Genomic DNA, 24,191 nt, shown 5'->3' with positions numbered 1-24,191 from the left:
AGGAAAATAAGAGTCTAGGAAGAAGTCGACATGAGAGGAGTTGACTGTATCCATTGTGTCCCTATCCCCAGCTTTCTACACCAGAGACTTTGGAGAACTTCCCCTTGAGTGACATTCAGCACTCTCTTGATTGAGCTGACTTACCTCACTCCCAATAGAAGAGCTCATTCACTCTGTGTTGTCTGGTGTGTATTCTCCTGTGTATACCTTCTCTGATTTCTGTCTTGACAAATGGGTTTCTTTCCTAAGTGCGTGTTCATTGTGTAACTGGTATTTGATGGGAAGGTATCAAGCCTTGGATATAAAGATTAGGTCCCCCTTACCCCATTGAGAAATCACTATCAGAAGTTTCGTTTGAACCTGAAAACCATATCCCCTAGAGTAATAATATTTAAAGACCAAATAAATATAATTCTAGCCAGGTTCTCTCTGTGTGTGCGTGTGTGTGTGTGTGTGTGTGTGTGTGTATGTGTCTGTCTGTCTGTCTGTGTCTATCTATCTCTGTCTCTGTGTCTCTCTATTTGTCTCTCTATGTCTTTTTCTGTCTCTCTTTGTGTCTCTTTCTCTTTCTGCTGTCTCTGTCTGTCTCTGTCTCTGCCTCTCTCTGTCACTACCTTTCTCTGTCTCTCTGTCTTTGTCTCTCTGTCTCTGTCTTTGCCTCTGCCTCTGCCTCTGCCTCTGCCTCTCTCTCTCTCTCTCTCTCTCTCTCTCTCTCTCTCTCTCTCTCTTCCCCTCTCTCTCTCTCTCTCCCTCAGCTTATGGTCCCAACCTCTTGCCCTCTGGAAGGAATTAAAGCCTTCCTTGGAGAAGGATGGGGGAAGAAGAGGCTAGAGGGATGTCTATTCTGCCCCCCTTCAAGCTGCAGAAGGGGAGGAATAAGGCTGAAAAGGCAGAAGAGGGCCAAGTTGTGAAGAGCTTTGGATGCCAAAAAAATTTATATTTGCATCTAGAGGTAATAGGAAGCCACTGGAGCTTAGGTACAAAATAGGGGATGGACATGGTCAGGGAAGAATGTGATCTCAGTTTGGAGGGAAATGTTTTGTAACGATGCTTCTTGCTATAAGTAAATCCCTTTTCTAAGTGCTACTGGAGTTCAGCTGATTGATTGATAATGGGCAACACACCTGTGGGAGCTCATGAGCAACAGTACTAGAACCCCTCAGCCTCTTGCTGATACCCCTAGAATCCTGAGTGGAGGAGTAGTCAGCTTCCCTTTAGCGACCCTAACCAACGAATGGGAATGCCTTCTTCAGGGAGTGGCCTCAGAAAGGGAGCTACATCAAGGTCTGAATGTCACATTTTTAGGAAAGACATTGATAAGGTGGAGAACATCTAGAAGAATGTAACAAGGATGATGAAAGGCATCCAGATAGTGCTGTTTGAGGAGCATGTGAAGGAGCGGGGTGATGGCGAGCCAGAGAGAACAATTAGGGACATGACAGCCAAGGGCTATCCCGTGGAAGATGCAATAGACTCATATTTAACCTCAGAGGCCAAAGTAGGAAAAATAGACATTACAGAGATAGAAATAAATTTAGACTTGATGTCAGAAAAATGTACTAATTTTGAGAGCTATTCAAAAACAGAATCAACTGTCTTAGGAGGCAGTAATTTCCCACTCCCTGAAGCTCTTCAAGCAAAGTCTAGTTGACATTTTTTCAGAGATTTCTGTTGAGGCATGGGTTGGGCTAGATGGTCTCTGAGGACATTTCCAACAGTGAGATTCCATGATTCTGAATGGAGTCAGAAAGGGAAATTCAGGAGGGCCAGAGCAGTCAAGGAGAGCTTCCAGGGGGAGGCAAGCCTGAGAAGCACAGAATAAGTATTCCCAATGAGGGAAATGTGAGCAAAAGTAAGGAGGCAGGACTAAGCATGTCATGGTGGTGGTATAATGAGGTGGTCCTGATTAGAGCTAAGGAAGCACATTAAAGAAGAGAAAGAAACAAGCATACTACTGTGTGCCAGGCACCTAAGATACATCGGAGGCTGGATTTGAACTCAGGTCATCTTTTCTCTAGGTCAAGCACTCTATTCACCTCACCATCTAGCTGATAACTTGTTTAATTTCTCTGGGTCTCAGTTTCCTCTTCTGTAAAATGAGGGAGTTGGACTGATAGTCCTCTGAGGCTTTGCCAGCTCCAGATCTATAAGTCAATGAATCCCAGGCCCCCTGCCCAGCTCTCTATAAACAGATTTATCAGCTTATAATTTCATTATTTATTTATCAACAGATAATTTCCAGAGGAAATTTTTTTTTAACCAGGAGTAAACTACTTACCCCAGTAAAATCACAGGGGTGTGTAAAAAAAAGAAAAAAACTGATCTGGGAACTAGGGATACAGGGATAATTAATGTATATAGAGGAAAGAGTCCTAAGACCTGTGTTTAAATCTTTGCCATTTGGCTTTTCTGTGCCTCAGTTTCTTCATAATAATAAAATTTAATAATAGCTAGCATTTATTTAGACATTTTTGAAGTACTTTACATATATTATTTCATTTGATCCTCACAACAACCCTGTGAGATATGTGTTATTGTTATCTTGATTTTACAGATAAGGAAACTAAGGCACAGAGAGGTTAAGTCACTTGTAAAATAAGGAGGTTAGACCAAATGGTCTAGATCTGGGATCCTGAATTCCTGCTGTCAAGAAGCTTACCTTCTGAGGTGTGGGGTGAGGTGGGAATAACCTATACACAGATAAATAGGTCATTTAATAAATAAGGTCATTTGAGGAGAGAGAGAAGGTAGAAGGGTGATCAAGGAAGGTGGCACTTGAGTCACCTGTGGAAGATGAGGGTTCTGAGGGGCAGATAAGGATGCTTTCCAGAAATGAGGGACAGCTCAGACAAATATGATGGCAGGCAATGGAAAGCTGGGCTTAGGAAACAGCTCATGATCCAGTCAGTCTGGGATGTAGTTCAGGGAAGGCAGTAATGTGACATGAGGCTTGACGGGTAGGAGGTTCTTAACTACCCAGCTGAGGAGACCCTTTTGTTCTAGGGGCAGAGATGAAAGGTCTCTGAATAGAGTATAATTGTTATTATCCTACTTATTCTTAGCCTTCCTCTCATGACTATCTTGTGCGTTTGTGGGGATGTGTGGTGGTGACCGTACTCATTCTCCCGGGGCAAGACCAGCTGGGTGGAACAGGGGATAAAACTTCCCTAAGACTTTTGGGATCCTTTCCACATCATGACTTTCCCCATCACAGTGTCGATATATCGAGGGTCAGCATAAGAAATTAAATGAGAATTTTTGGGGAGTTTTGCAGAAGCTGCAAACCAGATGTGAAGGCCAGCAGACCACGCAGAAAAAGTTTAGAAACTCAGAAATGCATAAAATATATGTGTAATATTGGATGATATCAACATACTTTATCTTTTAATACCATCATAATTCAGATTTCTTTTCTGATACAAAGGCAGGACCAAAAAATTTTAGGCAGATTTTCCAGATCATGGGGGCATTGCACCCCTAGTCCCCTTGATGTAGAAGGGACAAATACTCTTGTCAACGAGGTAAAAGTAGCTTCATATATCTCAGTCATAGAACTGCCTCTTTCTAGCTTCAAGAGGAGTCCTTAGCTCTGGAGCCGGGCATGCTGACTTCCATTGTAAACAGGGATGCCCTGCTGGTGAAGGTCAAGTGGTCTGCCATGGTCCTTCTATCTCAGCCACCAAAGCTCCACAGCTACATACCTGCCTGTGGCCAGCCATACAAATGTCTCTAGCCTGAAGGCTTTGACTGTACTGCTGCTCAAGGGCGTCCAAATGGCTTCACTGGCTCTGATGTACTCAATGAACCTTTCAAAAGCTCACTGCCTAGCCTGAAAGAAGTTCCCTGTGAAACTATCTGAAGGTCATGGTCGCCAGCCTGGTTTTTTAATGTAACTTTCTGCATTCATCCACCTTCTCTCACCTTTTGCTAGCACTTAATGGTTTGAAAATAGCTTTCCACACAAGATTAGTTCAGACGAGGAAACTGAGCCCAGAGAGGGGGAGTTGCCTAGAATCATACAGGCAGAAAGTGGTGGAAGGACCAGAACTCACATCTTCCAATGCCAAGTCTTGATGCTACTTGTTCTTTGACTATGCAACTTTCAAGATGAGTTTCCTCATCTGGAAAATGAGCATAATCACACCTGATGTCCCTGCCTCCCAAGAGAGTTGTGAAAATCAAATGAAATCATGTATATGAAATTTTGGGGAAAAATTAGTGCTCTTGAAAAAAATTGGAACTCAAAATTTTATAAAAAATGAATGTTAAAAATTGTCTTTATGTGTAATTGGAAAAAATAAAAAAATACTACTAAAATTTTCAAGTTAACACTCTCTATAAATGTCAGTTATTATGATGGTGATTCATTGCATTCTTTTCATATTGTTCAATGATATTTGGCCAGAAGCAGACCAGTTCAAGTTTCCCTCCTGCTATTATTTTAGATTTTATGCTCCGTGGGCTAATATATGGGTGGATGAAATACCTGCTTTTTTGTAACTGGATATTATTATTATTATGTTAGGGTCCTAGATATAGAACTGGAAGGGAGCTTAGATGCCATTGGGTCCAAATTCCTCATTTTACAAATGAGGAAACTGAGGCAGAGAAGTGAAGTGACTTACCCAGGATCTCACAGGTAATTCAGTGTCTGAAGTAGAATTTGAACCAAGGTCTTCCTGACTCCAAATCTAGCACCCTAACAACTAAGTAATCCTACCTTTCAGTATCATCATCATCACCATCACCAACCTCATTATCAGCATCCTTATCATCACCATCATTCTCATCAAAATCTCATTTGATGGAGTTCAGATATAAATAGTCCCGGAAAAAGTTGCTATTCTTGATCGTTCTTTTACGTTTCATGTTACACAGACTGTTACAAGGTAGATAAAGAGATTGTTTTTGTTCTTGTTATCCTTATCTTATTTGTATCTTTTTCGATAAGGTTCAGATGCAAATGGTCTTAGGAAAAGTTGGCTTCTCTTATTCCTGTATATTAAGTGATGCAGGGTGATAGCACAGGTAAACTACTTCTTGGCATTCACTACAAGTGGGAAGATGTTGATTCATCCTCTGCAGACTCACTGAAAGCATCCTCTGTAGAACAGCAGTAGCAGACAGGAGGATGGGGATGGTGTGCATCTCAGCTTCTCAGCTCAACCATAAGATTTTGATCTCTTCAGCCAGCTTTCTATACTTCGAGAGTGTTGCTGTCTCTGCTGCTCCGGTTGCTTTCCCCATGGAGCTTGGTGATTCTGTTAAGTTTAGGGGATGATGATATCTAGGGATGTATGGGACCCAGTTCATACCAGCTCATGAAAGTCAATTATTAATTTTTCAGAGTGAGCATTTATACGTCAGAAATCAGCAAACACTATAAATCAAGACTTGGTTAATTGTTTTGTTGATTATCCAAATGTAGGAAACTGATGGAGAAAATGTTAATAATGCAAGTTCAACATAAAAGTATTTCATGTACATGTTTTATTTTTCAGAGAGCCAGTTGTTAAACACTTACTAGCAGACCTCTGAAACTCTTAAAAACATTGACTTTGAGTTTTTAATGAATCAATGTTATGTAAAGGTGATTGTGGGAAACAATTTGATCTGGAATAATGATCTGGTCCCAGTCTAATGTTTGAGTTCTCCAGGATATTATGAAGGCTGTATTTGCAGTATGGGGAGTTGTTAGTCAATGAAAGGTAGATGGATAATTCTGACATATAATGCTAACCGTCAGTCTTGTCTTGCTGGGTAGTCGGTAGGTGTTAAACTCTTACAGTTTACAGTGAGGTGCTGCATAATTTCCACCATTATCTTACATAACCTACATTGATCACTAAGACCAGTTCCTTAAGGATTAACCTCTAGTTTCTTATGGCAATGACCTGGTCCTGAATGACCATCAGAAACCCTTCCATTTCCACAAATGAATCCACATGATTCAGCTGTTCGTTCAATGTTTCTTTATCAGTTTATTGAATAATTCAGAGAGGGCCTTTTGACTCTACTCTTGGATATCAGTTGTTTCATTAACCTCCATCCAGAGGTAAATCACTTTCAGTTATATTTGGAAAACCCAATGCCATTTTTATTATTGTTGTTATTGTTATCATTATTATTACCCCCGTGATTCATCTAATATGCCAGTCCAATCCAATTCAATCCAATCTGAGAAGCATTTATTAGGTTTCTCCTGTATACAAGGTCCTTGACTAGGTTCTGGGCACACAAAAATAAAACAGAAATCAGTTCTTGCTCTCATGAAGCTTTCATTCTCCCAGGACAAACTGGTTCCTCACAAGTACATGATAAGAAATGTACCAAACCCAAAGATTTCTAAGCACAAGCTTTGGAAGGAAAAGGGACTTCAAAACATATATGTATGTATTTGCTCTTTTTTTTTTCTTCTGTTTTGTTTTGTTTCCTCTTTCTTGTGGTTCCTCCTATTGGTTCTAATTCTTCCTTACAACATGACTAATGTGAAAACAGAACAAAACAAAACAAAAACATATATGTATGAATGTATGTGTGTTTTGCGTATGGATAATAATGTGCGTATTGATGTTCTCATTAACCGAGTGTGTTGATATCTAACTTCTCATATACCAATTTCAAAAGTATGGCGTGTTCATTGCACTTTTTAAGTTTGAGGAATGGTCTGCACCAGAGCCAAACCAGGCTGGGGTGATAGGGGATCTGCCCTAGGGCACCAAGTTTACAAATGCTGACAGCATTTGGAGTCCTTTGGGAAATTCCTCCCCCACTCTTCTCTGCTCCCTCCTGGAGAGGCCTCCCCAGCAGCAGCCTCATGGCAGAGTTCCTGGGTCTCTGTGACCCTAATAGTATAGTGTCCCACAATCATTGCCCCCAAATTGAATACCTTTCAAGCCAGTATCTTTAAATACAAAAATCTCTAGTTACGGTTCACTGACCACACTATTTTGAAAAATTCTCTATGAGGAGGAGGGGGAAATCAAAATAATATTTTATATTTATAGAGGATTTGCTTTTCAAAGCATTTGTACAATGATTTCCATAGTTGATTCAATAATACTCTGAATTTGGAAAGCTTGGATCTGCCCTGTCATATGAGGATCATTTGAATGAACCAGGAATGTCTAGCCTAGAGAAGAAAAGATTGAGGGAGAAGATGAGAGCTTCCCCATGCATCTGAAGGGCTCTCATGCAGAGAACTTTTATTTGTTTCACTTGTTTGCCAAGCACAGAGCCAGGTACAATAGGTAAAAGTTACAAAGAAGAGAATCTGGAATCGGTGTAAGGAAAACCTTCCTAACAAACACAGTCATCCCAAAGTGGAATGAGCTGCTTTGGAAGGTGGTGAGTCCTCCTCACAGGTACTCAAGCAGAGGCTTAACCACTTTGTAGAGAGGACTCTTATTCAAGTATAACTTGTACTTAAGGCAGCTAGATGGCACCATGGATAGAGTTCTGGACTTTGTGTCAGGAAGACCTGAATTCAAAGACGATTGCTAATTGGGCAGCTAAGTGCACTAGCCCTGGAGTCAGGAGGACCTGAGTTCAAGACCAGCCTCAGATACTTACTAGCTGTGTGACCCTGGACAAGTCACTTTACCTTCTTTGCCTCAGTTTCTTCATCTGTAAAATGAGCTGGAGAAGGAAATGGCAAACCACTCCAGTAACTGTCAAGGAGAGTTGGACGTGACTGAAATGACTCAACAAAAAAAAAAAAGGGTGTGTGACCCCTGGGCAAGTCACTAGACCTCTCTCAGCCTCAGTTTCCTCGTCTGTAAAATGAGGAAGTTTGATTTGATGGTCTCTAAGATCTCTTCTATCTCTAAATCTGTCATCCTCCATGTGACTCTGAGGTAGTTTTGTTTCAATTCAATTCAGCATGCATTAATTAAACACCTGCTGTATTCTAGGCACTGGGGATATAAAGACCAAACAGAGAATGCAATCCCCTTTCCTCAAGGAGCTAAGCATTCATGACACTGTGATACTCTCATTCCCATAATATAGATGAGGAAATTAAAGTGTGGAGAAGTTAAGTAACTTCTCCAAGGTCACATTAAACAGGTTATATGTCCTGAATCAACTATTTTATTTTTAACTAGAACATGATAATAGCCATCTCTTGGGCATGCATTTATGGGCAGAAATGCCAACATCTAATTTGATCTTACTATTCTTGACAAAAATATTATGGCCAAGAGTAAATATATCGTGGAATAATTTATCAAGAGCTGAAATAGACCTTCAGAGACCATCAGATCCAATCTCCTCATTTGTCAGATGAGGAAACTGAGGCATACAGTGGTTAAGTGACTTGCCCAGGGTCACACAACTAGTAAATATCTGAGGTAGGATTTGAACCTATGTCTTCCTGACTCCAAATCCTGTGCCCCCATCCACTAGACTTCACTGTGACATGCCCAAGGTTACATTGGTAGTATCAGAAATGAGATTTGAACTCAGACTCCAGAAATAATATTCTATCTCTTGCACCACAGTGTCTTAAAGACACATCCATATTTTCTAGTTAGCTAGCCACTCACACTTACCCAGTTCAATTTTCTGGTCAAGTCAACCAGCATTTATTAAGTGCCTACTGTGTGCTGGGCACTGGGCTAATCACTAGGGATACAAAGAAAGAAAAAAAAACCAGTCCCTGCTCTCAAGGAATTCACAGTCTCATGGTCAACAAAAGAAAGCCTTTTACATTTAACCAGATGCAAGATTTCCACAAAGGATCTGAGTCGGGGAAACTCCTCCCCAGATAACCATCCCTGGTTTTCTCTAGAGTGGTCAAGTTCCGAAGAACAGGAGAGAGCTCCAGGTCTGATGATGATGCCATCTCAGGAGAACATGAAATCCAGATTGAAGGGGTCCGGTCAGAGTTAGAGGCTGTGGAATTGGAGGATGGAGCTGCAGTGCCCAAAGAGTTTGCCAATCCCACTGATGGTGAGTAGGGTAGCAATAACAACCACAACAATAACAATTTTATGGTGATTTAAGCCTTGCAAAGCACTTTACTTACATTGTCTCATTTGATCCTCACATCAACCTTACGAAGTAGGTGATATCATTATCCCCATTTTACAGATGAGGAAACTAAGGCTGAGAAAGGTTCAGCGATTTGCCCATCATCACACAGTTAGCAAGTGACTGAGGCAGGATTTGAACTCAGGCCTGCCTGACTCCATATTCAGTGCTCTAACCACTGGGCAACTTGGCTTTCAGAATCTATCGGCTATTTTTTAAAAAAATTGAAAGACAGTGTTTTTCAATGAATAAAAATGTATCTTCTCTCCCCCAACTTTCTCTCATATTGGAAAAAAGAAAAGAAAAACAAAACCTCTGTGACACGTATGCACAGGCAAGCAGAAATAATTCCCATATTGGCCATCTAGCTGCTGTTCTTAACAGCTGAAGTAAGGTATTTCTGGAGGCTGAGGCTCACTTACGGGTTAACCTTATCAAAATCAGCCCAACGCAGACGTACTTGCTTCAGGGCTCAGTACATCTAGATGGGAAGGCAATGGGGACTAGAGGTGTCACTAACAGTGATTTATTGTGGTCAATTTCAGTATCTAGGGATCATGGCCCAATCCCTACCAGCCATCTTGTTGGGTTTTTTCTATTCAAATGATTCCTGATACATTTTTTGACATTGCCTTCATTTCCAAATGTCTTTATCACTCTTGCCACCCCATCCAGCGACCTCTCTTTCATAGTAAAAAATAACAGAAAGAGAGAAAAAAATCAGTTCGGCAAAATTAAAGAACACTTTAACCATTTCTGACAGTATATATGCTATTCCATATCCATAGTCCTCCCTCCCCCCAATCGCTACAAAGAATGGAAGAAGGGATGTTTTTGCATTTCTTCTTCAAGGCCAAGTTTGGTTATTGTAGTTACACACTGCTCGGTTTCATTTTTTCCCTTGTTTTTTCAATTTCTATTGTTGTAGTCATGTATGTTGTTTTTCAAGCTTAGTTTCCATAGGTCTGCATCAGTTCACAAAACTTCTCCCTTGCTTCTCTGAATTCCTCACATTTATTGTTCTTTTTTTTTTTTTTTTTGCTTTATTTGGTGAAGCAATTGGAGTTAAGTGATTTGCCCAGGGTCACGCAGCTAGTAAGTTTCAAGTGTCTAAGGTCAAATTTGAACTCAGGTCCTCATGACTCCAAGACCGGAGCTCTATCTATTGCACCACCTAGCTGCACCCCCCCCCCCCTTATTGTTTCTTATAGCACTGTTCCAACCATCTTGTTTTGAATAATCTTGGACTATAGTGGAATGGGGTCTGGATTATTGAAGAAAAGGAATTTGGATGGTGCTTTACAAAGCCAACAATACTCTAAGGGGAAAATTCTTCCTCTCCATCTATTTCTATGAGATAACAGCAACACCAGTGGGAAAAATTAGATATCGTACACTTATATAAAGCCTGTCAATGGAGACAATTCTAAAGAGTCAATCACATTTTATTTTACTTTTATTTTCCAAATGTTTTATTGATTCCCTCTAGGTTTTTTTTAATCATAGTTATTTCTCAGTATACTAGCCCCTTCACCATTATAACAAAGAATAACTGCTAAGCCAAATTGACCTATGGAGAGAGCTCTGATATGTGCAGCATTCCATCTCAGTAGTTCCCCACTTCTCAAGAGGAGGGGAGTGTGTTTCATCCTGGGTTCTCTAGGTCATTGGAAATCATCTGAGTTCAATTGCCTTTCAGCATCGTTCCTATTTGCCTTATTATGGCCATTATATACATTTTTCTCAAGGTTCTGCTGTATTCCTTCTACCTCACTTCATACAAGTCTTCCCATGTTCCTAACTTTTATTTTCTATGGCCCGATAATATTCCATTCCACTCATATACCACAATTGGTTCAGCTATTCCCTAAATGATGGAGCAATAACATTCTCAGCAATCATTAAGCATTAATTAAGTGCCTGCTGTGTTTCTGTCACTGTGCTAAGCAGGAGGTGGCAGTTATGAAGATGACCAACCCTGAAAGGGGAGGAACATGGAGTGAACTTTATTGCAGACATAAACCTCCACCATCTTCCAAATCATGTATTATGATGTTTCAATTTAACTTCACAGTCATCTTGAAATATTCTCACCCTAGGAAAACTATAGGGTAACTGACTTCTTTATTTCATTCTCAGATACTTTCATGGTGGAAGATGCGGTGGAAGCCATCGGCTTTGGGAAGTTTCAGTGGAAACTGTCTGTCCTCACTGGATTGGCATGGGCAAGTATTTGGAATGGGGGCAGTTCAGTGTTTCAAAGGCAGGGTTTTTTTATTCTAAATTTTACTATTATTACTTCTTTGGTTAGTTTTCAACATTCATTTTTATAAGATTTTGAGTTCCATTTTTTTTCTCCCTCCCTCCCCTTCCCCCTCCCCAAGATGGCAAGCAATCTGATATAGGATATACACGTAAAATCATATTAAACATATTTCCACATTAGTCATGTTGTGAAAGAATCAGAACAAAAGGGAAAAACCATGAGAAAGAAAAAACAAAACAAAAAAAGAGAAAATAGTATGCTTTGATCTGCATTCAGACTCCAGAGTTCTTTCTCTAGATGTAGATAGCATTTTCCTTCATGAGTCTTTTGGAATTGTCAAAAGCAGGTTTTAAGTGACCCCTACATACGTTGAAGTGTTGTTGGGGGTTTTTGACCAATAATGAATGAATGAAAAAGCGTTTATTGTGACTACCATGTGTCTCTTTCCATGAAGAAGAACTGAGGATTTTAACTGAATAAAGCAAGCAATGGATGGAGCATTTCTACCCCTCTGTCATGGGCTGGCTGCATGAGTAAATTTGGGAACCAGCTTCCTTATTCAGCCTATCGACTTCCCTGAAGCAAGAGGAGACAGTCTTGGAAGCTGAAGATGAGGAGGCAGAGTCAGTCGACACCAATAATCAGTGTGTCTGTCTGCTTTCCCTTTCCCGGTACTTCTCACACTTTCTCCTTCTTCTAGATGGCAGATGCAATGGAAATGATGATTCTCAGCATTTTGGCGCCCCAACTGCATTGTGAATGGAGACTCCCCAGCTGGCAGGTGGCCCTGCTCACCTCGGTAGGAGCCCGGTGCATGTCTACTGTCTTCACATGGTTTAATTTGCCTACCACCCTTGTGGTCCATGTGGAGTTGTCTCCATCATTCAAACCCAGCAGAGGAGATGTGAACCTTGGTTGGGAATCTGGTAGGGAAATCCAGACTGCAGTCTCTTCCTGCCTGCCCCAGTACAACCTTCCCGTCTCTCGACTACCCACATCTTTGACGGTGGAATCCACTTAAGAGGATGGAACTTTCTTTTGTTCATCATTGAGCCCCTGCCCCAGAGTTATGGGTTATAGTAGAAAAAAAAAAGTGCTGGAATTGGAGAGGCCAGAACCTTCCTGTACATGTCACCTCTGCCATCTACCTTTGTGTCCTCAAGCAAGCCATTTGTCCTATATGTGTCCCACTTTTCTTTTTTTTAAGTCTTGTCTCAGACATTTGCTATCGGTGTGACCCTGGGCATGTCACTTAACCCCTGTTTGCCTCAGTTTCCTTATCTGGAAAATAGGAAGGTAACCAATAATGGATTCAGTCTTTAATGACTCTGACTTTGCTGTGACTTAAGTCTAAATACTTCTCTTTGGATCTCATCTCCTTTCTTTGTAAAGTGAGGAAGGAGGCCTGGATCATCCTGAAAGTTTCAGCTCTGACATTCTCTGTTCCAAGGTGTCCCACTCCCCAACCCCCCACCTCTGACATTCTATGTTCTAAGTTCACCCCCAGCTCTAGCAACTTCTATTCTAAGGTCACTCACTTCCAGCTCTGACATTCCCTGTTCTAAGACCCCTTGTCTAAGACTCCTGACATTCCATGTTCTATGACCCCTCCAAGCTCTAAAAAGCTGTATGAATCTGAGTAACTTTCATAACAAATGTGGATGGATATATGTCTTTGGAGGTTTTAATTTGAATGGCTTATTGGGGTTTTTTGGGGGGGGAAGAGGAGTCTTTCTTGGGGATCCTGAACTTGTCTCTAACAGAAATTGTTTCTCATGTCCTGCAGGTGGTGTTTGTGGGAATGATGTCTAGTTCCACTCTTTGGGGAAACATTTCTGACCAATATGGACGAAAGACAGTAAGTCAACTATAATCAGGATAACTTGTGTGTGGGTGTTCTCCATTTTATTCAATCAATCAATAAGCATTTATCAAGCTCCTAAGTCCTAACCATTGTGTAAAGTGCTGAGAATATAAAGAAAGGCAAGACTATTTCCTGCCCTCAGGGAGCTTCCATCCAAATGGGGAAAACGACATATACCACATGAGATACACAGAGAGTAGACAGAAGGCAATCTTGGAAGGGAGGGCACTCACAGCTAGGGAGGGTTGGGAAAGTCCTGCAGAAGGTGACATTTGAGATGAGTCTGGAAGAAAGACAAGGATCCCAAGAGGCAAAGGTGAGGAGAGAAGAGCATTTCAAGCATCAGGACTGCCATTGCAAAGAGGGATTACAGAGGGAGTAGAAGGTGTGAGGCCAGTGGAAAGATCAGAATGGGGAGGTTGGGAAGAGCTTTAAATGTCGAACACTTGAGTTTGTATTTGATCTAAGTGGGAAATAGGGAGCCACAGTCGTTTATTGAGCAGGTCAGCGACATGGTCAGACCTATGCTTTGGGAAAATCTCTGTGGCAACCGGGTAGAGAATGAATTGGCATCGGGAGAGACATGAGAGAACGGAGACCCCTTAGGAGGCTGCTGCAGTACTCTAGGCGAGAACTGAAGCCAGATGGTAATTGGGTGAGAGGAGAGAAGGGGTCAGATAAGGAGAGATAACTAGGAAGGCAGAAATGGCAAGGTTTGGCAAACGAGTGACTAGATGAGGTGCAGGATAAGGATTTGGGGATCCTGCCAAGGTGATGATCCTGGGAGACTGGAAAGATGGTGCCGCCTTCAACAGAAGATAATAGATTTTTATCTAGTGGGGGTGCAGGAATGGGGTGTCATGGTCAAATCTGAGATTAAGGAACCTGGGTCCTCTGACTCCCAATCCAGCCTTCTTTCCCCTTTATCTGACTGCCTGTGAGTCATACAGAGAGTGGCGTTGTCCCAAAGTTAGTGAAACCAGGATGTGAACCCTGGTCCTCTGACCTCTAACCCCAGACTCTCTTCTCCATAAACACCACTACCAAGCTGTTGCTAATCCGGGACACCTTGGAGACACCGTTCCTTGATGAATCACATGCATTGGGAAGGGGGAGGATGAAAAGCTTCCTCATCTCCTCCAGAGACAAGTCTCTTTCCTCCTCCTTCTCCTTCCCAGGCTGGCAGAGCACTGCTGCCTGACACCTTCCTCCTACCTCCTGTCCCCCTTTCGGTTCAGCCGGTGACATTTGCTGGTTTGAAAGTCTGCACCCTGGTGCAGAAATCCTAATTGTCATTGCCTGGGATGCCCCTTTCTCCATCCAGCAGGGACATTTCCCTTCCTTTCGGATGTCATTTATCCTTTCAGGAAGCTTTATGATGTTTTGGTTTTTTAAAGAATGAATATGGGGAGGAGGCATAGGCCCTGCTGAGTATTTATTCTTAGGCCCCCTTGTGACTGGGCGGGAAAGAAATAACAATCACTAATTTGTACTATGCCTATAGTTCCTACTTCTCATCATCATTGTGTGCAAAGTACTTTATGAACTTTAAATGGCTATAGAGATATGAGCTATTGTTACCGGAACTGAAGGTAGGGAAAGTTAGGTTGGATCAGTGGAGGGTCTGGGTCATGGAGTTATTTTTAATGCATTTTATTTATGTTTACCTAGTAACCCTGATTGGCCTGACAAAGTGTGGCTATGTAAAAGCCCTTAGGACCCTGCTTTAATGAAGGATCCTGCTTTAATCTTCAGGTGGAAGGGCTCTCAAAGTCAATCTGGTCCAACCAACATCCCAATAAGAATTCCACTCCTCCCCCTCCAGCATCCCTGATCATCTAATCTTTTCTTGAAGACCATTACTGAAGGGGAACCCACTACCTGCTGAGGTTACCCATTCCCCTTTGGAGTGGGTCTTATTGTCAGGAGATACTTCTCACATCAAGACAAAATCTTCCCTGCAACTTGTGGGCCAAGAACAAGTCAGTCAAGCCGTAAACATTTATTAAGCACCTGCTATATACCAGGCACTCTGCTAAGTGCTAATTGAGTCTAATCTATCTTTTGAATGACAAAGGATCATAAATTTAAAGCTGGAAGGTGCCTCAGTCCCTTTGAGTTTAATCTTCTATTTTACAGATGGGTAAACTGAGGCAGAGAATTTAAGTGACTTGCCCAAGGTCACACAGCTAGTATGGGTCTGAGATGAAATTTGAACCTGAATCTTCCTGACTCCAAATCTCCTGCCTGATCTGATATACTAGGCTACCTCAAACCCTTGAAGACATCTGTCATGGCCCCCCAGAATCTTCTCTTCTCCAGAACAAATGTTCCAGTTCTTTCAAATGATGTTCATTTTGTGCGGTTTCTAGCTCACTTACCGTCCTAGCCACTCTCCCCCGGACATTGGCCAGCGTACCTGAGAGATGAGAATGATTTGTAATTGGCCCATCAGTTGTTTTGTGTAAAGAGGTACATTAAGAATTTGAAGATCAGAGAGTGATCTGTTCCCTTTGCCACAAGCCCTGGGATCCTCCATCCATTGTTTTTTCCCCATGGGCAGGGCAGACATCTGTCTGGCTCCTGGTGTGATTATCACAAATTTGAACTGAGCTGGCTTTGAGATTCTCAAGCTGCTGCTGTATACAGCTTGAGGAACGGAGCAAACTGGTAGACCTGGCCCTTCTCTCTTTCCTTCCTCTGTTCTACCCCCTTTTCTCCTCTCCATCAGCATTCCTGGTCTGTCCGTTGTACAGGACTAATTTTGTTAGATGGCTTGGTGGCCTTTCTATGTATCCCCAGAAATGAGCACAATGGATGGCATACAATCAGTGTTTAATAAGTGCTTGTTGATTGCCCATTAACTGACAGCTGGCTCAGTAACAGACCTAGCCCACCAAAGACTTCGGGCCCTCAGAATGACTTCAGTCATTCATTATTATTCTACAAGTGTGGGTTGGTGGGGTGATGTTTAACAACCAGCTCTCCAGAAAAAAATGTAAGCGGGACCCACTTTTAACCTGTATTACTAACTTCTGTCCATCACTTTCTTAAGCCCAAACAATTTGCAATACAATAAATCAAGCTCTGATCTGTTTAAATAATAAATCAAGCTGCTGATTTCTGAGGTGTAAATGTTTGCTCTGAAAACTTAGCACTTGGCTCCAGAACTCCCATAGCTGTGGCCAATATGGTACCCTTAGAGAAGGAAGTCACTAGGTTTTATAGTCTTTCCTGGAAGCTCCTAGAGGGAAAAGCTAAAGGGGAGGACTATAAAATGAGCCACTGGGTGGTGAAGTGAATAGAGCACCTGGCCTGGAGTCAGGAAGACCAGAGTTCAAATTCAGCCTCAGACACTTACTAGCTGTGTGACCCTGAGCAAGTCACTTCACCCTGTTTGCCTCAGTTTCCTCATCTGTAAAATGAGCTGGAACAGGAAATGGAAAAGCACTCCAGTTATCTTTGCCAAGAAGACCCCAAATGGGGACAGGCAGATTCAGACATGACCGAAAACAACAACAACAATGAAGTTTTCATTAATCCTGCAATATGAATCCTGGGAGGCAAGCAATTAAATAGTAGCTTGTAATAATGGCTAATAATAATAGCTAACATTTATGTAGTGTTTACTATGTGCCATACACTGTACTAAGCACTTTATAAATATTATCTCATTTGATCCTCACAACCATCCTGAGAAGAAGATGCCATCATTATCCCCATTGTACAGATAGGGAAACTAAGGCAAACTTTGCTTAGCTAACTAAGCTAGACATTGAGTCCACAAAGACAGAAGAATTAAATGGGCCTTGCCCTCAAGGAGCATAGATTCTGCTGATGATGACTCCAAGTTTCTTCCTTGCCTAATTATCATGTTTGTACTACCTGAAAGGCGGCCTTAGAACAGGGAAGGTCAGAGCTGGGAGGGGCCTTAGAACAGAGGATGTCAGAGCTGGGAGGGGCCTTAGAACAGAGGATGTCAGAGCTGGGAGGGGCCTTAGAACAGGCCTTAGAGGATGTCAGAACTAGGAGAGACCTTAGAACATCAATGTCAGAACTCAGGAAACTTTCACCTTCACCCCTATTTCTTTCAAGCTATAGTACCTTCAGGATGAGTAACTGTGGTCAGTAGATTTACCTAAGGTCCCAGAGGTAGTGCCAGAATCAGGTTTCAAACCCAGATCCTCGGACTCTACCTCTCCTGCTTTCTGGTAGTTAAGTGGACCAGGAGCTAGAATCTTGGTCTTCTGACTCCAGGACCACTGAGGTACCCTACCTTCACAGTAGGTTCTCCTACATTGCTTGGAGGGATCTTTATGTTTCGGGGCAAATCACCAGGACATCCGTCAATGGCACACACCATGCCCCAGACCCTTACTTGGCCCCTTTTCCTCCAAACTTAATAGAAAGTGAGCTGGCTTGGCTTTCTCCTCATATTTCACTCAATTTCTGTCCCGCTGCAGAGGGAATTTCTTGGTGATGCTACTAGCCGGTTCCTTGTTGTCAGAAGGCTGGCTCAGGGGATCCTGGGCAGGAAGCAGGCTTAACAGATTTCATCCTTCCCATATCAGCAGACCACGTGACTCGAATCTGTTTTTATCCCTGGCTGGCCCGGAGGGGAAAGATCGATTTTGCAGTTTCAATCTGGGCCTCAGTGGCTCAAAGCAGTCAGGGTCTCTTATCACAGAGCCTTTCTGACGTCCCTTTCCACCCAACCCCAGGCCCCTTTCACTGATTCCTCCTCATTCTTCTCTAGGATCAGGGGATTCAAAGGAATGTTCATCCTAAAACCTGATGGGTCAGATTAGGAGTCAGCATGGAATCCCCAAGAAAAACTTTGACAGTGCCTCCCCCCAATCTGTAACACTTCTCCCCCTGCTAACCCCCCTTGCTAGGGGGTAGGGACCCCTTTCCTAAGTTCTCTACAGTGATGGACTTGAGGACAAACAGCCCAGTTTTTGGTGAGAAGATCGAGGGACCGTAAGTGTCCATCAGCCCATGGTAATAGTAGCTAATATTTACATAATACTTTTAAGTTTTATTGTCTTTCTACCATAAGAGGCAGCCTCCTTTCCCCCCTTTCTTTGTCATCCTTTTTCATAAGGGATGACTTTCTGGATGAGGTGGTGGGGAATGAAGGTGATGTAAAAACAAGAGATAATCAGAAAGTGCTAAGATTCACACAGCTGCCAAACTGTTGACAAACTTTGTTACTGTTCTAAATGGAGAAGGGCAGTGTGATGCAGTGGGTGGGGAGGAAGACCTGGGTTCCACTGCCACCTCTGACACATGCTGGCTGTGTGACCCTGGACACGTCACTGAACCTCTCAATGCTCTAGGCAGCTAAGGTGCAGGGCGCAGGGATTTGGGGGATCTGCATTGGTACATCTGGTATAACTGGTACATTCTTCATGTGGGAGGTTCCCTATGTCAGTGAAATCAGAGATCTCGTCCTTATCCCTACTCTAAAAGTGAGACCTCTGTCCAGTGACCCACAGGTGGACATATTGGGCAAAGAGATGAATGATATCAATCTTGACGGTTTGACTACAAATGAAAAAAAAAATGAAAGACATTTTAGCTCAATAGAAGGAGGGCTCCGAGGTCTGCCTTGGAAAGGCTAAGAAAGGAATTGGCCAAATGGGTTTTCTCATACTCCCAAAAGTTACAAGAAATATTATTTCATGAGACATTTTGTCAATACACATACCTAGTTTTGAAAAATACTTGCATAAAGACTGCCATGAAAAATAAAAGATGTCAAAAATTTTTCAATGAGGCCTAAATATTTTGTGCCCATTATTAATGTGATATTCATTAACATTAATATTATTATCCTAGGAGAAGGCAGTCTGGGTGAATTGCACCGCACAGACATAAGAGGCCTGGACTGGATGTTAGGAGCCCTGGTTCTAGTCCTGATTTTCCCTCTCTAGGCCTCGTTTTCCCCATCTGTCAAATGAGGGCATTAGACTATGGGATCTCCTTGGGGGGAGGGGGATTCTTTGGCTGACTCATCCTAAGCTCCCTATGCGATTCCAAAGCGAGAGCAGACTGTCTGCTAGGTGGGTGGAGGTGCTGTTCTGTCTCGGAGTCTGACCTCCGCTCTGCCTCCTCCCACTGCAGGGGCTGAAGATCAGCGTGCTATGGACGCTCTACTATGGAATCCTCAGTGCTTTTGCCCCCGTGTATAGCTGGATCCTGGTCCTCAGGGGCCTCGTGGGCTTTGGGATTGGAGGAGTTCCTCAGTCGTAAGTAAATATTCATTCATTCGTTCATTCATTCGAGACTCCAACGCCTCTTCACAGTGTGGAGGTGACTCAGGGCTCCCAAAAGGTATGTCACTGGAGTGAAAGCTGTGTGATTCTGTGCATGTCCCTGAACTTCTCTGCCTCATTTCCTCATCTGTAATCAAACGATCAAAAAGCATTTGTTAAGCACCTACCATGTACCAGACACTGTAGTAAGTGCTGGGAATATAAAGATATAAAGATGGGAAGCAAAGTTGGCCTTACCCTCAAGGAGCTTACATCTCTTGGGGGAGACCACACGTCCATATATAAGCATGTAAAGTAAATATGTATTTATGTAAAAGCACATACGTGCATGTATATAATACAAGGTAGTTTGGAGATGCTACGGGATGAGGGAAGACCTCATGTAGAGGGTGGTGCTTGCACTGAGCCTCACAGGAAGTTCTGACTCCAAGAGACAGAGGTAAAGAAGGAGGGCATTCTAGGGGGAGGAGACAATTAGTCTGCTACTACTACTACTCACTACCATTACTACTCTTATTTTTACTATCATTACTACTGTTGCTACTACTACTTTTACTATAATTATTACTGCTAATCTTATTACCATTAATACTACTATTCTTACTACCATTACTACTACTAATTTTACTACCAAACTACTACTATTCTTACTACCATTACTACTACTGCTACTACACCTCTTTCTACCATTACTACTATTGTTACTACGCCTCTTACTATCATTATTACTGCTACTAATCTTACTACCGTTCTTACTACCATTACTACTATTGCTACTACTACTCCTCTTACTACCATAACTACTTCTGCTATTATACCTCTTACTACTATTATTACCAGTACTACTCATTACCATTACTACTACCATCACGACTACTGCTAGTAAACCTCTTACTAGCATTACTACTACTGCTACCTCATCTATTACAACCATTATTATTATTACTACTACTCTCAGTACCATTAATTACTATCTCTTACTATCATTACTACTATTTTGGGGGGGGGGGCTAGGCAATGGGGTAAGTGACTTGCCCAGGGTCACACAGCTAGTAAGTGTTATGTGTCTGAGGCTGGATTTGAACTCAGGTCCTCCTAAATCCAGGGCTGGTGCTCTATCCACTGCACCACCTAGCTGCCCCCTATCATTACTACTGTTGCTACTACTACTCTACTACCATTATACTACTCTTACCACCATTACTAATAGTAGTACTCTTACTACCATTACTACTACCACTACTCTTACTACCATTACTACTACTTATCTTGCTATCATTATTACTACTTCTTCTATTATTACCATTATCACTACTATTCTTATTACTATCATTACTACTATTACCACTACTGCCATCATTACTACTAGATTTCACTACTTGTTGGTGTTGTCCGGTCCTGTCTGACTCTTTGTAACCCCATTTAGAGTTTTCTTGGCAAAGATATTGGAGTATTTTGTCATTTCTTTCTCCAGCTCATTTTACAGATGAGGAAACTGAGGCAAACAGGGTGAAGTGACTTGCCCAGGGTCACACAGCTATTAAGTGTCTGAGGCAGATTTAAACTCAGAGAGATGAGTCTTCCTGACTCCAGGAAGACTCCTGGCACTCTCTCCACTGAGCCACCTACCTGCCCATACTTTCACTACTGCCATTGCTGCAATTACTATTACTAATGTTACTACTACCATCACTACTATTGCCAATACTACCATTATTACTACTACTATTGCTACTATTACTATTGCTACTTTGACTACTATTACTATTACTATTACCATTGTTACTACAACTCTTACTATCACTGCTATTATTATTGCAATCATTACTTTTAATATTATCACCACTATCATTATCACTACTACTGTTACTACAATTATCACTGTTAGCACTACTACCAATACCACTATTACCATTATTACTACTTCTAATCTTAATACCAATCAATCAATAAACATTTATTAAGCATCGACTATGTGCCAGGCACCATGCTAAGCTCTGGGGACACAAAAAAGAGGCAAAAGACAATCCTTGCCCTCAAGGAACTTACAATCTAATGGAGGAGACAACATACAAATAAATATATACAAAGCAAGCTATATACAAGACCAATAGGAAATAATTAGCAGAGGGAAACTGGAATTAAGAGGTGTTAGGGAAGGTTACTGGAGAAGGTGGGATTTTAGTTGGGATTTAAAAGAAGCCAGAGAGACCAGTAGTGAGAATGAAGAAGGGAGAACAAGCATGGGAGAACCATTACTACCACTTTACTATTACCGCTATTACTACTACTATTACTATCATTATTACCATTACTATTAATTACAATCATTACCATTAATATTACAACTACCATAATCATTATTACTCCTTAATAGTCTTAGCACCATTATTATTGTTGCTACTTCTACAATTACTGTTACTACTAGTCTCACTACCATTACCACTACTACTTGTTGTTACAATTCAATCATTTTTCAGTTGTGTCCAACTCTTCGTGTTTGTTATTTCCTTCTCCAGCTCATTTTAAGCATGAGGAAACTGAGGCAAACAGGGTTAAGTGACTTGCCTAAGGTTTCACAGCTAGTGTCTGAGGCCAGATTTGAACTAAGGTCTTCTTGACTCCACACCCAGTGTTCTATTCACTGGGCCACTTAGCTGCCCCAACAACTACTATTACTACTACTCCCATTACTACAATTACTCCCATTATTACTGCTTCTACTATTATTGTTACAATGACCATTACTACCACCATCATTATTACTACTACTCTTACTCTTACTACCATTGCTACAACTGCTATTATTACTTCTGCTATTACTACCACCACCACCAGGTCCGACCAAACTAGAAAGGTTTTTGTCATGGACTCAATGAAGCTGGTGTAGCTGTTGTTGAAGACCATGTCTAGCTTCAAGTTAAGGGAGGCTCTGGGCTCAGTTGGCTGTAGAGGGGTGAATGGAGGGGACCTGGGGTAACAGCAGCTCTGAAAGACCATCTGCTTGATTATCAAAGGGCTGCTATCTGCATTGGTGGAGAAGGTGCCCAAACCAACAAAATCACAGAAGCTTAAGTTGTAAAGTGGCGAGTTCATTCATTTAACAAATACATGCTAAGTACCAGCTAGGAGCAGGACTCTGGGGGGGATTCTGAGAGGTAGAAAACTCAGTTTCTGCAAAATGAGGGGCATAATGTAGGTGATCTCTAAGCTCTAAATCCTCTAATCTCATGAGATCTCTTCTAGCTAGAATAAAAGCAGGGAAAGGTCATGAAGGAACTGGGCCTGGGAGGATTGGCAAAGATGTCCATGGAGGGCAGATGCAGCCCATCCCCATCCTTCTGGGTTTCTATGGTCCCAGGGAAATGAAGGCACTGGGACTTTTACCACCAGAGCAGGTAGCAGTCTGTGTTTCCCTTCCCTCATCCTCCATCCTCATTCATTATTGATCCTTCTTCTAAGGCTCTGGCTGATTGAGCACTGGACAGCAGGTCCTGCCAGGGGTTAGAGTTGCCTTAAAAGCCTCTTCGACTGGAAACCAGGGCTGTGTCTAGAGCTCAGGTCACAAATCTTGGGACTAACTCAACTCGGCTGCCATTTTGGCCTGGCTTCTTTCCCAGAGCTAGGCCATCACACTGAATGGAATGATAAACGTTCCATTCCCAGGACTTTGTTCATTGACTACGGTGCAGCCATCCGCTAAGGGGTGACCAAACCATGAAGATGCTCCAATTTTCCTCTTGTCCTCAAGTGAGGAAGAAGCAATGTGGCAAGGCAGATCAATAACTCACTGGCTTTGGAGCCAGGAAGACCTGGGATCAAGTCCCACTGCTGACCAAGCTGGCTGTATGACTCTGGGCATAGCCTCTAGTCCTCACTGAGCAAGCAGGTCACTTAGGACTGGAGGCAACTTTTTAAGATTATAAATTAAAAGGAAAAAAAGGTGCTAACCTATACTGGTGGAGGGATTTGCTCATCTGGGAGCTCGCTCCATCGGTGCAGCCCCCATCACTATCCCTCAAGTGAAACTGCAGAATTCAAGGCTTTAAAACTTGGAAAGAAATTGAAAGATTGTCTAATCCCAAGTCTCGATTTTACAATTGAGGAAACTAAGGTTCCAATATGAGAAGTGACCTGTCTAAGGTCACACAGCATAAGGAACAAAACTCGATTGAGCAGTCACATGTCAGTGCTTCTGGCCTCTAACAAGATTATACAGATGACCCTCAAGGCTGGTTTTTCCTCTGAAGCTCAATGACCCCCTCTTGCTTCTAGAATAAGATTAAAAATGGTGGTGTTGGTGGTGGTTTCTGACTCTCTGTGATCCTTTTTGGGGTTTTCTTGGCAAAGATTCTGGAGTAGTTTACTATTTCTTTCTCAAGATATTTTACAGGAAACTGAGGCCAACAGGGTTAAGCGACTGCCCAGGGTCATACAGCTAGTAAGTGACTGAGGCCAGATTTGAACTGAAGTCTTCCTGACTCCAGGCCCAGCCATATCTACTGAGCTACCTAGCTGCTCATTGCCTCTAGGATAAGATAAAAAATTCCTAACCTGGTATTTAAAGCCTTTCACACTAGGGCTCCTATCTACCCTTCCAGGATTATTTCACATTACTTCCCCATCCCAGTCACATGAGTCTGCTAGCTGTCCCCCATGTTTCCATATGCCCAGTGGTGATCACAGTATCTGGCACATAGTAGATGCCTAATGCATGTTTGTAGAACGGAATTGAGTTGAACTCAGATAA

General features: G+C 42.2%; 1 protein-coding gene across 1 annotated transcript in view; it reads left to right on the top strand.

Moving 5' to 3' along the window:
* The window catches only part of SVOP (SV2 related protein), a 52,150-nt gene that overhangs the window by 5,158 nt on the left and 22,801 nt on the right, over positions 1 to 24,191 (top strand). The window contains exons 2-6 of the mRNA XM_027865165.1: positions 8,792 to 8,952; positions 11,173 to 11,258; positions 12,000 to 12,098; positions 13,086 to 13,157; positions 19,290 to 19,414. Coding sequence (XP_027720966.1) covers positions 8,792 to 8,952; positions 11,173 to 11,258; positions 12,000 to 12,098; positions 13,086 to 13,157; positions 19,290 to 19,414 — 543 coding nt within the window. The remainder of the gene's footprint in view (positions 1 to 8,791; positions 8,953 to 11,172; positions 11,259 to 11,999; positions 12,099 to 13,085; positions 13,158 to 19,289; positions 19,415 to 24,191) is intronic.

Source organism: Vombatus ursinus, unplaced genomic scaffold, assembly GCF_900497805.2.
Source record: "Vombatus ursinus unplaced genomic scaffold, bare-nosed wombat genome assembly UNPS02001287.1, whole genome shotgun sequence".
Taxonomy (NCBI): Eukaryota; Metazoa; Chordata; class Mammalia; order Diprotodontia; family Vombatidae; genus Vombatus; species Vombatus ursinus.
This window is presented reverse-complemented; position numbering and strand designations above follow the sequence as displayed.